At 36.5% G+C, this 17,476-nt stretch overlaps 1 protein-coding gene across 1 annotated transcript in view; it reads left to right on the top strand.

The window, feature by feature from the left end:
• LOC110781744 (uncharacterized) overlaps positions 1–17,476 on the top strand; it is a 62,511-nt gene that overhangs the window by 15,441 nt on the left and 29,594 nt on the right. The window contains exons 10-32 of the mRNA XM_021985794.2: positions 679–849; positions 1,968–2,054; positions 2,160–2,478; positions 2,560–2,664; positions 2,754–2,846; positions 3,639–3,706; positions 4,800–4,920; positions 5,008–5,211; positions 5,414–5,614; positions 5,794–5,903; positions 8,873–8,975; positions 9,099–9,197; positions 9,489–9,653; positions 9,734–9,808; positions 9,884–10,294; positions 10,375–10,719; positions 10,824–10,955; positions 11,789–11,902; positions 11,976–12,160; positions 12,270–12,378; positions 13,464–13,607; positions 13,739–14,029; positions 16,870–17,472. Coding sequence (XP_021841486.2) covers positions 679–849; positions 1,968–2,054; positions 2,160–2,478; positions 2,560–2,664; positions 2,754–2,846; positions 3,639–3,706; positions 4,800–4,920; positions 5,008–5,211; positions 5,414–5,614; positions 5,794–5,903; positions 8,873–8,975; positions 9,099–9,197; positions 9,489–9,653; positions 9,734–9,808; positions 9,884–10,294; positions 10,375–10,719; positions 10,824–10,955; positions 11,789–11,902; positions 11,976–12,160; positions 12,270–12,378; positions 13,464–13,607; positions 13,739–14,029; positions 16,870–17,472 — 4,255 coding nt within the window. The remainder of the gene's footprint in view (positions 1–678; positions 850–1,967; positions 2,055–2,159; positions 2,479–2,559; positions 2,665–2,753; positions 2,847–3,638; positions 3,707–4,799; positions 4,921–5,007; positions 5,212–5,413; positions 5,615–5,793; positions 5,904–8,872; positions 8,976–9,098; positions 9,198–9,488; positions 9,654–9,733; positions 9,809–9,883; positions 10,295–10,374; positions 10,720–10,823; positions 10,956–11,788; positions 11,903–11,975; positions 12,161–12,269; positions 12,379–13,463; positions 13,608–13,738; positions 14,030–16,869; positions 17,473–17,476) is intronic.

The raw sequence follows: 17,476 nt of genomic DNA, 5'->3' as shown, positions 1-17,476 counted from the left end.
TCTTAGCTGCTAGAACTAGTGTCAAATGATGTACACGTTAATGGAGCTGAATCAGTTTGGGGGATAAAATCGGGCAGCAATCTTGTAAAACAATAAATAAATTGGGACACTAAATCACTAATTAAATTATGACATGTGGCTTTTGACCACATTAGCAGGTTATTTTCTGTCAAAGGACCGTTAATTCCTGGTTAATCAATAATTGGGACTTTAAGACATCAAAATTAGGACTTTTGGTTTCATTCTTTCCTGTAATATTTATTTTTCTAAGTTGTGTAGCCAGGCATTAAGTTCCGTTGCTCCCTCTTCTGTCCTTTCTTAGGACAGCTTGTCCTCTTGCTTGTTTATCTTTGTAATGTTTCTATCATATCTATTTTACTTACCTGAAAATGCTAATGTTCCGTCAACATTTCAAGATGTCAGATTGCAAGCTACTTGTATAAAATATTGTTCATCTTATTTAGAATTTGGAATTAAGAAGGCGTACGAAGCTTTCTATTGCATTGTTCTACAGTAAATTATTTCTAACTATATTGCTAATTTTTATGTTTGTTTGTTGTTTTGACATCTGACTACTCCTTTTGAATCCTCCCAAGTTTAATGTATACTCCGTATTTTACAACAAATTGTTTGGATTTGTATGTAACATACTCTCTGCCATTTTATTTTCCAATGCAGTGGGAATCTATCTTGGGAGCAGGTGCTGAGATTTGCGAGGTTAAGGAAGAAATACATATCTTTGTATGCTTCTTTACTGAAAATGAATCCAAGTCAGGCAGTGATTGATGACAGCGAAGAAGTTGAAAAACTAGATCTTCAACTTGATATTGATCTCATTGTGCAGTGGAGGTAAGATTTAAGGTTGATGTCTAAACTTATTATCTAACATGTCTTTGGTGATTATTCTAAATATAAGGAGAACTGATCTGTGCCCATGGATCTCTATAATCTAATTAAGCAGATTCCACCGTGTTACTAATGTCTATTTCGTATTTTGCAACAACACAATTTGGTTCTAATTCTCCTTACCTTTGAATTGATTTGATTTGCTTCTGAATTTATTTTGTACACTCTTATGAGTTCTTTTCCCCCCTCTAAATTCAATGAACAATTACCTATGTATGGAAAATTTTAAGGAAACGAGATTAAGAAATTTGTGGCCAATGATTATATTTGATGTTTATTGATGTGTTTTCTTTTCGTTTAAAGTTTAAATGTTCGATCTTATAGAATTCTTCAATGAATATTTAATTTTGAATTCATACGACTTACTTCAATGTTTTTCTGCTCTACTTTCGACAGATGATATTGGTTAGACTTGGTTTTACATAGTATGTTGCGGATTAGTAATAGAGACACATGAAGGCCCCAGGGGGCTGTCACAGTGTCACCTATATACAAACGCGGGGTTATGATAAAGAATCTCATGTGCTCAAGCTATCATGTAACATTTAAAAAAGTTTGGTCTGAGTAACTGAAAAAAACATGAAATCTTTGCTAATTTGGACTTCTGGCTGTGTTGTATAGTGAATCGCAAGTATAGGCACAATAGGGTATGCTGGTTTTTGGCTTATAACGCTTCTCGATCTGAAATGTTTCTACATTTGATACCAGTAATGGTATATGGACCCGTACAGAAAAACAAGCGATTCAGATAGCGTATAGCTTTTTTTCGTTGGCAAACAGTAATCACAACAAATAACCATTTAATGCAAAAACTAGCTTGTGGTTTAATTTTTTTGGGATCTACAACCAGCTTTTGGCTGAAATATTACTTAACCTAGGACCTAGATTTATTGCTACTTCAACCTCTAACTCCTACTTAATTCGTTACATTACTGTAAATAAGCACAAGTATATTACTTGAGAAGGCTGTTGCAGAATACGTGGGCATTTCGTCTGGTTTGGTTTTTTTTTTTTTTTTTTTTTTTTTTTTTTGCGATTAACTTGGTCCTTCTGTTGTCCAGGATGGTTGCTCACAGGTTTGTGGAGCAGTCCATAGAATCAGACTTGAGGAAACAACGAGAAAAGAAATCATGGTGGTCACTTGGGTGGTAAATATTTTCTTTCTTTTTCTTTCTTTTATTAGAACTTGGCTCTTACACCTCGGTTGATGTACCTCAGAACGCTGAAAGTAAGAATTAACTTTCTTCTCTCAGGGGTGGTGGTGAGCCATCTCAGGCAGAGACTGAAACATTACAGTTCACTGATGAAGATTGGGAACGTTTGAATAAAGTCATAAGATACAAGGAAGATGATGTAGGTCAAATTCTGGATGCGAAAAAGGATGTGATACATACTGCATTTGAGCTTTATATGGGACGTAATGCATCAAAGTTGATTGATGCCGATGAATGTGTCGCTGAATTGTCGTGTGAGAGTTTGAAGTGCTCTGGTAGTTTGTATGCAGAGGCAAAAATTTTGGACCTGAAGTTAGACTCATATCGTCTGACATCACCACGAGGAGTTCTAGCTGAGGTCTGATTCTGAAGCCTCTCATTCATGTGACGTGGTTTTACTTTTTCATGCTGATGACAGGATGTATTTTCTTGGAAGCAGAGTGCCACTGCTCATGATTCTCTAGCTGGCACCTTTGTTTACAAGCCTTTTGATGCTGAGGTTGATTGGAGTTTCATTGCGAGAGCCTCTCCGTGTTATGTGACAGTGAGAATGCTTTCCCTCATAAATAAAATCAAGTTTGTGACCATAATTGGCCCTGATTGTGCAGTAATATCAATAATTTTTTATTCCAGTATCTTAAAGATTCGGTCGATCAGATTGTGAAGTTCTTCGAGAGCACCTCTGTTAGTCAGACATTAGCGGTGGAGACTGCAGCCGCTGTTCAGGTATTCTTCAGTTCTCTGTACAACTTAGTGGGAAGAACCCAGTTGATATACGAGGGCCTTTTTAGTTGTAGAAATCATATTCAATTTCATTTCTTTTGTTATTCCCTCTTTTCTTTTTTTGTCGTGCATATTGTACAGGATACATACTACGCAACCTTTTGGATCAATAAAAAGATTAACACGGATGATTCAAACTTTTGATCATCTTCTTAGAACGATCCCATTGTATCAACTCTAATTTATCTCAATTTTTGGGGTTGTATGACTTGTATCTTCATAATAACAACAATTGATAATTAAGTTCTCACAATAATACCAGATAATGTCCAAAAATGTTGGTATGAGACTAGTTGAGAGCTGAAATTATTATAAAGCACAACTATAGATGATGGGTTTAATCTTAGTTCCTATCTAGGTGGGATTAATTTGATTAGATGGTTAAAAGTTGAATTAGTATTGTTAATTTTTTGCCTCCCTAGTTAATTTTGGTTAGGTTCAGGGTGCGTTCGATTCACCTGATTTTTACTTGTTGAAACTATAACTTATGTGCACTTATCAAAATTTATCGGAATTTATTTTGGTTGTAAATTGAACTTGGGTATCTCTTATTTCTCCTGAAATAAGTGGAAAGAAGGTGAACAAAATATAGTTTTATAAACAACACATATTACTGGTTTTGTGTTTTATTTTCTAGGTGAACTGGATTTACAAGAGTCCATCGTAGCTTTTGTGGCTTCTAGTTCTTTTGTTGTTTATGTTACTGTTTTTTAAATCTCATTCTGTTAATCTCAGATGACTATTGATGAAATGAAAAGGACTGCACAAGAGCAAATGTCTAGGGCTCTGAGGAACCAAAGCAGGTAGCTTGTCTGTGAATTTGACATTGCTAGCTTTTTTTTTTTGAGCGTCTCTCTTTCTTATGTATCTTTTGAACATTAAGATATCTTATTTCACTGATAATGAGAGGGATGCAAATTAAATATTTATTTAAAAATTTTGGCCTTAAAATATCTTCTATTGAATCAATTCTATGCATCTCCAATATATCTGCACATTTTTATTTGCGATCTCTTTGTCCGGCTTATTTATTTGTATATTTAGGGCTTTATGGCAGTCAAAGTATGACTTATGCAGTAGCTTTTGATAAGATCTGTGTTTGGTTGTCTGTAATTCCTCGTTTTGACCTTTAGAACTTAGTATCAGTTGAAAATTGTAATTATGAATATGATGAACGAGGTTTTTACCTATCTTATATCTCGACCATTTGTTACGTGTTTGTTGTTTCATTTTCAATTATATGGTGATCGGTATGCTGTTATTTTATTCTAAGGCTCTTTTGGGTTCTGTATAGCTTGTTAGTAAAGATTGTGGTGCTTTACTAGGGTTCAGGTTACATGATATAGTTGAAATATTGCACACATCCCGGTTATAAAGTGCTGAAGGGACTGGTTTCTTGCTTGATGTGCCAACTAGGTTGTTCTTTTAAGGTTTTATCTTGACTCAGCAGAAGTCAGGTATTTAAACATGAAGGATGCTGAGAGGAAGGCTGCTGTTGTTTATCTCTTGTATCAAAAAGCTATTTTTCTAGTACTAAATGAAAGATAAACTCCAGAAGGACTGAGCATGCCAGATTCTAGTATTAGAGAAAGCAATAGAATGAACTAGCCCCAATAGAATAATCACATTCTCTAACTGTATTACTGTATATGAAATCACCCAAGATATAATGTGCTAAATTCTAAGATGTGTTTGACTTATAAAGTTCACCTAACTTGGTTGTTCGAAAATAGGGGTCAGAGTATGAACTAAAATTTTATTTTTCTTCAAATGGGCTGAAAGAATTTAATTTAATTATTTAAGAATGCCATATGGATCTGCCAATTGAAGCAAGATTATTTCACATGATCTTATTTTCTGAAATTGTGAAGGCGTGACAAAAATATTTGTTGTCAGGTTTCTGCTCGACCTGGATATTGCTGCTCCCAAAATCACTATTCCTACCGAGTTTTGTCCAGATGGTGATCATCCAACAAAGCTTTTGCTTGACCTGGGGAATCTGATAATACGAACAAATGTGGGTTCACTATAGCTGCTGATAGTGAAGGATAAGCATAGTAGGTCTTCAGTTGCCTAATACGCCTGATATTTACTGCAAATGCAGGAGGACCGTGGATCAGAGTCAGTTGAGATTATGAACTTATACCTGCAGTTTGATATGGTGCTCAGTGACGTATCTGCTTTCCTGGTGGACGGTGATTACTCTTGGGGTGAAGCCTCTTCGGTTGGGCATCATGGCTCTTCCAAGTTATCTGGTGTTTTGTTGCCTGTTTTGGACAAATGTGGTGTTGTTCTTAGGCTTCAGCAGGTAATGGTTTCTATGTTCTCCAGCTTTAGATTTTAAATTATTTGGAAGATGCGATCATGCTCTAAATCCGTCTGCCATATACTTGTATTATTAGACCTTGTGGGAGATCTTTTCTACTGTACTATGCAGACTGCACATTTTCTTCATCGCAGATTTAGCTCCATTCTGTAGATTATTCTTGCTAACGCCGTGCTACTTTCAGATTAGGGTTGAAAACCCATCACATCCATCAACCAGGGTGGCTGTTCGGGTGCCGTCATTGGGATTTTATTTTTCCCCAGCTCGCTACCATCGTTTGATGCAAGTATCAAAAATATTTGCAGAGGATGACCATAATGCTGAACGTTTACGTCCTTGGAAGCAAGCTGATTTTGAGGGCTGGCTGTTTCTTTTGACCTGGAAGGTTGCTACTTCTTGAATCATCCTGCTTTCGTATTTAATTGCTCAAAATTTTCTGATTTTTGGTTCTTTGATATCCATTCAAAGATTAAGAATGAAAAAAAAAAACAAACCTTCATTGGTTTAGCTCTTAACTTTCAGCTGTAACCTCAAAGCGCACCTGGTTTTGTGTTACTTCTGCAGGGTGTAGCGAACAGGGAGGCTGTTTGGCAGCGAAGATACTTCTATTTAGTTGGCCCATTCCTTTACATACTAGAGAACCCAGACTCCAAGACCTACAAACAATATCTGAGGTTTGGGCTAATATCAATTTTCACTGCTTGGTGATGTTTTTTCTTTCAATATGTGGTTTATTCTCAATATAGAGTATAGAAACAGTCTGTAAGTTTTTCTTTTTGTCCTTCCATGTAGAGACTAGGTGTACCTTCTACTATGTAATGTTGCATCTGTGTGTTGTGGAAATCTGAACCCATGATGACGGTGCCCATTTTGGATGCAAGCGACCCATATTGGTTATAATAAGTGTATAGTTGCTATCCATTTGTACCAACAAAGAAGTATATTGGTACCAACAAAGCCCTGATTCTAATTGGTACCAATAACAAAGTGTATTTATACTTTTTTGGGTACCAAATAAGCATGTAGTTCCAACCTGACACGAATTAGTACCAATAAGGGTTGCTTGCGTTCAAAATGGACGTAAGCCATTGTTGATTTAGCTAACCCCTCTGTGCTAGTTGTTACTTTCAGGGGCTATCCAAGAGTGACACATTTGGTGGACAAAAATAAATTTAATGAAAGGATAATATGATGGACCCCCAGGACCCACTTAGTAATTAGTATTTAGGTCAGTGCTGTTTGGTTCAACAAACAGAAAAGTAATCATGAAAAAGAAAGGAAAGGGACCCCCCCCTCCCCACCATCTTTTTGCCGTTGTTCTGTAAGACAAAAAGAACACCGTCTCATATTCAACCATTTTCTCTCTCTTGCCTTCCTTCCCCTCCCTTCAACTCTTTGTTACCTCACCTACTGGTAACACTTTCACAATCTTTACCGCTCCCAAATTACGCGAAGGGGTACTTTAGGCAGAAGAGTAAGATAGGTAGTTTGTTAGAAGGAAAGCTTTATATATAGAGCATATTAGAGAGAGAAATATGCTGAATATTGTTTAGAATTTAGTTTAGAATTAGAGAAATAATTGGTAGAGAATCAAGCCTCTCAAAAGCTTGCGTATCATTTACAAAAGTTATAGTTTCCACTTTTGTTAATCAAACATCTTCTTCCCTTATATAATCTGCCATTAAATGGGTTCTAATCTAAGTTAATTCTTAGAATGCTCATGCACCGCCCGCTTATTTCCTCCACTGAGTGTATAAATCTTGTTAGTGAAGATAACTGTTGAAACCAAGAAACAATAATAAACAACGGAAAATATATTATTGATTTTAGATCTCATTAGAACAAAGTTGGGCCGTGGTATGATGACCACTGTCTTAGAAGCAATATTCGACACTACCAGTGTGATCTTCATTTGAGGGATGCTCCCTAGGCTAACACAATAACCTGAAGCCGCTCCCTCAGGAACTGCTTTTATCTCTGGTGGCTATGTTAGTATTTGTGTAATTGTGTTTATATGTTTAGGGGTTAATGTCTCTCTAAAATATTGAATAATAAGACTAAGAGTAATAGGAGGGTATTTATAGGATTACGAATAGGGAACAAAGGAATCCCAAAATAACACCGGTGTACCGCGGCTACGGTCTCATCAGGAGACCAGCTGGACGAGAACCAACCTCTCCGAAAGTCTCCGAAAACATGGAAAATGCTGCAAAAGGAGTGGGTAAAGCTCCACCCCGGGTTAACATACCTAGTCGGGCACTAATGCTCACGAGAAAAAAGGGAGGAAAAAGACGACTAACAGCTCCGCCTGGTGGGCAGGGAAAACTCATGTGGCACAGCACGAGCTGAAGTATTTCGATTGCATTACCGATTTCCTACAGATCTTAGCCTAGACCTTTACCTTGTGTGGTTGGATTAGGCCATCAAGGTACAATTCTTTAGCTAAAGCTTTAAGAAAATGAAAATTGTATATTTTGGAGACGATAGGCATAGGCTAAGCATTGTTGGATGGAAGTAGGTGATTGTAACACAATTTTTCCTTGCAAACAATAGAATAAGTTGATGGGGCTGTCTAGTATGAGGTATGCCGATGAGAGAGACTATAATGTACTTTCATGAGGAGTTTGTTGCTTTTTTCTATGAAGAACGCCTTATAAAGCCGCCTTATAAAGCCGCCTTATGAACTTCATAGAAACATTTTTAAAGCAGGGAGTATGGATGCAATCAACGAAGTCTGTGATGGCTTCAACATCACTTTTTCTAACACTGTTGGCAGGCCAACCCTTGTGATGGGAGAGGTAGTACCATAGTAGACATTTTCTCTAATTTTCAGGAGAAAGGTTTTATTTTATTTTTATTTTATTTTATTTTAAATTTTAATGAAAAGAGGCTGAATTGCTTGAATGCTGCTTTTTATAGTTTCTTGTTTCTGGGCTGTGCTTGTAATACCTACATTTTAGGGCCATTGCAGCACTCTTGCGTTTCTATAATACAATTTAGATGCTATTTTTATTGCAATTGGTAGCATTGATTTCTTGTGGAGGTCCAATTAGAATGTTTGTTGTGCAAGTTAGATTTAGATAAAGGTTTATGATCATGTTTCATGGGATTTTTTGACGTTAACTCTGAAAGATTGGGGTTTCTCGTAAACAGAGGTAGTGGGTTTGCCTTTGTATTTCTACGTCTCATTTTTTCAGTGTTAGTCAATGAATGCTAGCAGATTTTGATTTATTTTCTAGCTCTTGTGGTCATGTTATGGCGATCCTATTTAACCTCTCCTCTTCATTCTTGTGATCGAGACTGAGTCCACTTACATTTTGAATAATACTCTTCAACAACTCATCATCTCTTCTTTGATGACTTTCTGATATCGCAAGTATACTATTTTCGTAATTGCTTATGTCATTCATACTCACTCCTTTATTTAATGATCTGGCTGCTTAATTAACTTGTTTTTAGGTTTATCAATCACTATAAAAACCAATTTGTCATTTTTAAATTACCTTTAAAATATTACTAGTCAGCTTCGAAATGTTATCCGTTACAAGTTCGGAATATGTGTGCATAACCTTGATAAACAGTTACTAAGGGATGGAAGAATAACTAATAATGGTGATTTGGCCAACTCAATGCATTCTTGCAGTTTAAGAGGGAAACAACTGTATAAGGTGCCTGCTGAGACCGTTGGCAATGAGGACCGCGTACTTGCTATCCTTGATGCTACACGTGCCCATGCACTGGGCAAGGTTCTTTTACTCTTCCCTTCTCTTGAAATAAATAATCGCAAGACAACAAATTTTATATTATTCAAATTTGAAGGATCAAATCAATCCGTTTTCATCATTGAATCCTAATTTTTGCATTAACAGGTCATTGAGCAAGCAAATGCGTTGATCTTGCGCTTTGAGTCCGATGAATCTGAAAGCGTTTGGCATACCCGCCTACGGAGTGCTATATATCGTGCATCAGTATGTGGAAGTTGTCCCTTGATACTGTCTTTAATTTTCTTCGATTTTCAGACTCGAGGCTGTTTATAAATTCTTCCTTTGGCTGTAAATTTTCCATCTTAATATGTGGCTGTTGGTCCACTAGTTTAAGTATATGTTTTCTTTCCGTCTGATTTTGTCTTTGAAAAGTAAATGTCTATAAATTGTTGATGGTTTAGTCCAATATTGATTCCGTCTGGTCTTCTTTAGTTGCGGTTGTTTTCCCTTTTCATTTTTAAATGCTGTATTTTTATGGTTTTATGTTAAATGTAGATTTCAGCTCAAATTAATTCATTTTCTGAATCCTCATCGGATGCTGAAAGCTCGGAATCTGAGGCTCTTGAGCAAAATGGTGCTGTTGATGTTATAAATATAGAGAAAACTTATGTTACTGGTGTATTAGATGAGTTAAAAATCTGCTTCAACTATAACCAGGAGGTAGAACTACACTTTCATTCAGTTGTCATTTAGATTTTTGATGAATAGCTTACCAGTCTTTTTGCTGCCTTGAAACTTAGTTTGACCAGAGTTTTATGAAGATGTTACTATCTGAAGAGAAGCTTTTATTCGAACTTCGAGCTGTTGGTGGTCTGGTATGTTTGTAATCCTTGTACTTTTGTGTGATGTATATAACTATAGCAGCATGGTTTATTTATTTATTTGAACAGGTGGAAATTGCGATTAAGGATAATGATATGTTCATAGGAACACTCTTGCAATCCTTGGAGATAGAGGATTTAGTATGTGGAGGAACATCGCAACGTCGTTATTTGGCTAGGTCATTCATCCAGGGCCCTGAAGTTAGCACGGTCTCTAAAGAAAATAGACAGAGCAGTATTGGTGATGATGATAACTTCTACGAGGCTCCAGAGAATTTTCAAGAAACTGACTCCACCAACCCTGAAGTATCAGCATTCAAACCTCCCAACTTTAACAGGGTGCCTGGTCTTCTGCCTGATACCCTTTTTCTATCTACAGCAGAGAAAACTGGGCAGGATGATGAGTTGGGAAGTTTTGTTAAAGCTCAAATAGTTATATATGACCAGAACTCTCCTTTCTACAGTAACACTGATACCATGGTGAGTTGCTATATTTATTCTTTGCAGTGATGTTGATTGGTTTCTTGACGTCAGCATGGTTTTTTCTGTGGTGTCTGCAGGTTGTGGTGACCCTTGCCACATTATCATTTTTCTGCCGTAGGCCTACACTTGCTGCTGTTCTGGATTTTGTGAGTGGTATTAATTATGAAGATGCAAGTGGTAAATCATTAAGTAATGGCTCATCAGTGGCATCTCAACAACATGACATCCCCGTCGAGGGTGTTGATCCACAAAATTCAACTGCAGTTGCGCAATCTGTTGCCATAGGTCTCTTAGGGAAGGGGAAATCTAGAATAGTTTTTTATTTAGTGTTGAATATGGCACGTGCCCAGATAGTTATTTTGAAGGAGGATGAAACTAAGCTAGCTACTTTTTCACAAGATAATTTCCTTACTGATATTAAGGTTAACTTGAGCTTGCTTCTTACCTTACCTTTGGATTATGCTATATGACTTTCTTCTATTCTTGTGAAGTTGATTTTAACTAATTCTACTTCCTTTTGTCGTAGGTGTTTCCTTCATCATTCAGTGTCAAAGCTTCCATAGGTAATCTGAGAATAAGTGACGACAGTCTTTCCCAGGAGCACTTTTATTTTTGGGCCTGTGATATGAGGAATCCTGGGGGAAGTTCATTTGTGGAGGTACTCTATTTCTATGAATTTCTTTTCCGTGTTTCCTCCAGGAAATTTGTCCTCCAAAAAGTTCTGCATTTGTACGGACCTAGAAAATTTCTGATGTGTGCACCTTATGAAAGTATCTTATCGGAGGTTGGAGTTTGTATAAACTTTTTTCATTTATTTCCCAAACATTTACTGTATTTTGTATCATTAGCCTCTTGTTAACGTCAATTTTTGTTTATATTGATGCTACAGTGTAAAATGTGCTAGCATGGACCCTGGTGTTGTATGGTACTGGGTTGTCATTTCTTGTCGTATTGGTTTTATGTCGATTTGTCTTCTATGTATGCTGCATAACTTTTTAAGAAGTAATTAGTCTTATTCGATGTGGAAATGAATGAACAGAGGTTATAGGCCCTGTAACCTTTTATTTGGGTACATTTATCTCGCTGTAGTCTTTTTTTTTTTTATCTCAACAGCATTCACAAATTTGCTGTGTACATTAACAAAATTTTGGTACATACTTGTGTTAATGATGTCGCACAATGTGTCTCTTTGTTTCTCCGTTTTTGGTTAAATTGACAAGTTAAGTTGGAGTGTCTGAAAGGCTGAAAAATTTTCTTCGTAATTTTTCTTCGTAATTTTTCTTCTTAATCTATTAGATTGTCCAACCTTAACCATCTTACTTTGTATCACACTTATATCGCACTTATCTTGTCTCATTCACAATCATTGGTTACTTCATGAACTTAGATTGACTGCCCATTTTCTATTTTGTGTGGTCAATTCTGATTGACTGCCCATTTTCTATTCCCTCTGTTTCATCATTGTTTTACAGTTTGACTCTGTGCATGCAGGTGTTTTTCTCTTCGTATAACTCTGATGATGATGATTATGAAGGGTATGAATACAGCCTCTCAGGGCAGCTTTCTGAAGTGAGGATCGTGTTCTTGAATCGCTTCATCCAGGAGGTAATCAATTTCGCCTCAGCTACCTAACTCTGTTTTGTATTTTTTTCTTCTCACGGTTGGAAATGTTATGCAGGTTGTTAGTTACTTTGTGGGCCTCACTCCCAATACTTCAGCTGGTGTTGTCAAACTGAGGGATCAGGTCACTGATTCCGAGAAGTGGTTTACTACCAGTGAAATTGACGGTTCACCTGCTATGAAGCTCAATTTATCGCTTACAAAGCCCATAATTATAATGCCTCGGAGAACAGACAGTCTCGAGTATATTCTTGTTCTTTTTTCCCTTTCCCTAATCAACATAGTTATCTGTTTTTTTCCTTCCCCTAAAAGACAGTGGCTAATAGTGTAAGTATTGAATTCTACGCTGCAGTTTTTTGAAGCTTGATGTTGTACATATAACTGTCCAGAATACCTTCCAGTGGTTCAATGGCAGTAAACATGAAATGAATGCTGTTCACATGGAAACATTGACTGTGATGGTAAGTTGTGGCCATATCAGACATTTAATAGTATTTTTCAGTGTGATTTTTATCAGATTTTCTACTGATGGAAGTGGTTCTACTGTCTTTTGGTCCTTTGTCTTCCTTTGTAGTTGTAAAGTTTAAACAGAGTTCAAATCTTCTGCTGATATAGTCTTGATGTGTTGAAGAGTCTTTGAATTAACATGCTTTTGGTAAGAAAAGGAGACTATATTATCAGCGGAAAAGGGTGATAAAAGTAGGACAAGCTTACCCTCCTACAGAAAATAACGAATTAACATAGTTTGAATTTCCCCCCCTGCAGCAAATAACGGATTAACATAGTTTGAATTCCCCCCTATTCAGTTACTTCCTCCGTTCCGGAAATATCGCACCATTTGTTTTTCACACTATTCACACTACTTTGGCAATTTTTTGTGATTCGTACGTAAGGAAATTTTAGTCATGTGGGTCATGTTAGATTCGTATCGATATATATTTTCTACATATTAATTTTTTATAATTTTTACTTGCACACGATTTGAAATATTAAGTCAAAGTAATGGTTGGATGAGTAAAAGTCAACCATGGTGCGATATTTCCGGAATGGAGGAAGTATTATTCTAGAGTCTCCGCTTCCATAGTCCAAAAAAATCAACTTCATCCCACTACAAACTACACGATAAAGAAACTCACAAAGACGCCGAGCATACTTTTAAAAAAATTCTATGGAGCTATTTGAGGCAGTTCCCGTGCCAATTTTCAAGAATAATACATGTAACTATGTCAGGCACTGAAGTTGGTTATTGTTCGACCTAAAAATTCAGTGGACTAAATCAATGTCTCAGTTATTTACGTATTTATTAATTTCTTGTTTTCTGTAAATCAGTAGATCAATAAGTTTCTTTTTGAATGGAGGGTCCAACTGAAACAGCCCCTTTGCAATAGTACGGGTAAGGCAGAAAAGTGTATCTGCTATTTCTAGTGAGGTTATGTACACCTGACTTACCTCGTACCTTGTTCAAGAAAGGAGCCTTGTTAGACGTATTGGGGTACTGATATGGTTTGTTATCTGTAAGGCTTCAAAGTCAACTATTTTTGTGTAGGTTGAGGACATCAACTTAAATGTTGGAACTGGACAAGAATTGGGTGAAAGCATAGTTCAGGATGTCGATGGATTATCCATTGTTCTTCGGCGCTCACTTCGAGACTTGTTACATCAAATTCCAAGTACAGAAGCAACAATTGAGGTCATTTCATCTACCTCGACACATAGTCTTTCCTATACAAAGTCGATCTTCGTGGTTTCATATCTTATTTCTACGGGTTGCAAGTTTCATGTACTTATTTTATTAAATTCTTTGCTTGTTTGTGGTTGCAGATGAATGTACTGAAAGCTTCTTTATCTAACAAGGAATACCAGATCATCACGGAATGTGCACAATCAAATATATCGGAGACTCCAAATATTGTGCCTCCCTTGTTATGGCAGAAAAAGACGTCCTCCATTGACATGATTGAGTCTGTTGGTACTTTAGAGTTAGAACCAACTGAAGTTGAACCTGATACTAGGGAGGTCTGGATCAGCATGAAAGTCATTGTTGCTATTAATTTGGTGGAATTGAGCTTACATTCAGGTGTTGCAAGAGATGCACCATTGGGAACCGTGCAGGTATTTTTATTTTTATATTACTTTCAATGAGCATGTTGTCTCCTTTGTACCCCAAGGCTGCTGATTATGGTCAAGGATTCAGAATTTAGTTCAGAGTACTAATTCTTATTCAAGGTATTAAATGCTGGCGCGCCAAGGCATTAGGGGTCCTGCTGCCTCACTTGGCCAAAAAAGGCGCTCCCCCTATCGCCTCGGCATCCCTTTTTATACACTTTTCTTATTTCAAAAGTTGATAAATATAGATGATGGGTTATGTAGTGGTAGATGTTAGAACTAAAAACTAGTTTATGGGAATGCATAAATGAAACCAAATGGAGATGATACGTATTGTAAATTTTTTAGTTCCAAAACATCATGTATGATCTTCATGCAGATGGTATATGCATGTTTTTTTTTTCTATGGTCAAAATGATTGCAATGAATTATGTCCCTTCTTTTGTTCCACAAATTTTAATGTTCTGTAATTAACTTTTTTATGTGTAGGTAGTATTTGATACAAGTACTCCCTCCGTTCTTGTTTATTAGTCCCCTTTCCGTATTGGGATGTTTTTTTTATTAGTCTCTTTTAGAATCTTTCCTTATTTGTTCAACAATTATTCCCCCTTTACCTTTATATTACAATTGTAATTCCTTTTTCATCCCAATTAAATATGCAAGTGGTCCATTTATTTTCTAATTTAACAACACACTCCACCTACCCATATTCTTAATTTTTTCCTCTCCTACCCACATGGGTGGGATTCTTTAGAGATTCACATGTAAGGTGTTCTTTTAGTGGAGCGTTCAATATTCCACAAGGGACTAATAAAGGGAGTCCTATTGCTCTTTTTAGTACCTTATTTTTTTGCGTATTTTCTCTTTCTAGTAATTGCTTTTGGATACTTGTGTATAGAATTTTACAAAATGCCTCTCATTTTTACAAGAAGTATTCTACTATCTCCTTTTCATATTGTTCTCTTTCCGGTTTGGTCCGTCATAAAATGTTCTTAACATTGTGTTTTATTCTATGTTTGCATACCTATTTTACTATCTTACCCCTCTTACCAACAATTACGCATTTCCATTCTCTCTCTCTTACTATGGTCACCTTTTTCTTACATCCACGGACCCACCCACCTTTTTACGTATTCTCTCTTACTTTTTCCATCTTTTTCCTACACTTACTCACCTTTTTACCATCTCTCTCTCCTTCGTCTTAATATCTATTCAAATACTCCCTCTGTCCCAGATTAGTTGTTACACTTGTCTTTGCACAAAGTTTCAGGTGATAAGCGGTTGTTTGGTTATCAATTGTTATTTTATTGAAAAAGTAGATGTGATAGGAGTTAGTGGGGTATTTTTTTTAATTGAATGAGAGAGGATGTGGGGACAAAAAAAAGTTAGTGGAAAGAGAGAGACATTATAATAATTGTGGGGTCATTCCTAATTTAGAAGTGTAACAACTAACCTGGGACAGACGAAAAGGAAAGTGTTACAACTAATCTGGGACGAAGGGAGTAGTAAATGTTCATAGCATTATAAAACGGAATAGTATATGGCTCACCACGGATGTCTCGGAGGATCTTTTGATGGCCTTCAATCTGAAGCTTGTCTAGTAGATTTTAATCTTACCTCTTTCAGTATATAGATCTTTGAGTTATAAGGATCGGTTTGAACAATTTTGCTTAGTGTTTCCAGGTTTTTTTTTGGTAAGCAAGAGGTAAGTATATTGCTATAACCGGTCAAAAACCTTTCTACAACCTATTAGTTTAAGAGTACAAGCACTCCTAAACCCGAGACAAAAACAACGCATACATGCCTTGAACAAAACTATACAAACTTCAAGTTTGTGAACCAACTTCTATCATTGCTACTAATTTTCTAAGGTATTATGCTGATTCATCTGCCTATTTCCTCCTTCCAAACATTTCCTTGTACAACTCAATTGACAGAACTTTGTAGTTCCAGTGAGACTCATTTCTCACAATCCAAATATTATATACAGTAGCCGAAATGACAACATAATAAACTCCTTTCTCGAATTTACTGACCTTGCTTCGGCTCTTGATTCAGTTCATAACACCCAGTAGAGAAGAGACTCGAGCGGCATTGCGGCAATACCAATCCACTCTTTGAATCTTTGGTAGCAGGTTTTCGTAGGGGCATTAAAAAAATAAGGTGGAGGTTTCTTTTGAGGCTTTAGGTTGTATTGGAAACATTGTGTTTAGGCGGAGGTTTATTTCGAACTTGGAGGTCGTGACCTTGTTATTATGTTGGGTAGTACCCTAATTATTCTGGGTGAAATTACCACTACTTCCATTTCAATTTAAAAGCGGAACTGCTAAAGTTTAACGGTATATTTCCCCCGTTGCTCTAACATCTCTACACTTTCTTAGTTGGGATGTTTAAAAAATAATAGCAACACTTCCCTTTTTGGTAACTTTTGCAACTTGTCCTACTTACTCATATTTAACTCTTCCTCTCTTCCTTCCTCTCTATATTCTTAAATTATTACTTTTGTATAATCACACGGGTAAGCTACCCACACATTCACTCTTCTCTAGTCTAAAATGTTGTGCAAATTGCAAGTGTTGCAATTTTAGTGACCTTGCAATTTTAGTGAAACAGAGGAAGTATACGTCACTGCATCACTATTTAAACTGGATAGTATCATTACATTGATAGATCTGTTTTATAGCGTGTTTTCTTGTGTATAGATTTTTCCTTTTTGATTTTTCATTACTTTGTTAGACAACCAAATGTTGCTTATCACCTTTTAGTTAATTACTTTTACTTGGAATATTTTTTATTGTATTTGTTTCATTTATTGTGGGGGGTCAATATTGTCTTTGCTGTGGCAGGTCAACAATGCATGGGTTCTTTACAAGTCTACGACAGGTGGGGAAGATTTTATATCTGTTACGCTCCAGAGTTTTAATGTACTGGATGATCGTGAGAGTACACAAGAACAGTTTAGACTGGCAATTGGGCAGCCAAAGAGTGTTGAGTATAGTTCTTTAGGCATTGAGAATGAAACCGGGCAGATAGATGCTACAATGCTCATTGTTGATGCGACATTGAGCGAGAAATTATCATCGATATCTTTGTGTCTACAAAGGCCTCAATTGCTCGTTGCACTTGATTTCCTATTGGCAGTTATTGAGTTTTTTGTCCCAACAGTTCGTGGCATACTGTCTGAAGATGATGACATTCCCATGAGTTTAGTTGATGCAATCATTTTGAATGATTCTACCTACATCCAACCCTCATTTGAATCTTCTATTTCTCCTCAAAGACCTCTTATTATTGATAGTGAAAGATTTGATAATTTTATTTATGATGGCAATGGCGGGACACTATTGCTGAAAGATCGGCAAGGTTCTATTGTTTCATCTTCCAGCACAGAAGCAATAATCTATGTGGGAAATGGAAAAAGATTGCAATTCAAAAATGTTGTCATTAAGGTGG

This window comes from Spinacia oleracea, chromosome 6, assembly GCF_020520425.1.
Source record: "Spinacia oleracea cultivar Varoflay chromosome 6, BTI_SOV_V1, whole genome shotgun sequence".
Lineage (NCBI taxonomy): Eukaryota > Viridiplantae > Streptophyta > Magnoliopsida > Caryophyllales > Amaranthaceae > Spinacia > Spinacia oleracea.
The sequence above is the reverse complement of the archived record's forward strand: the minus strand, read 5'-3'. Positions and strand labels throughout refer to the sequence as shown.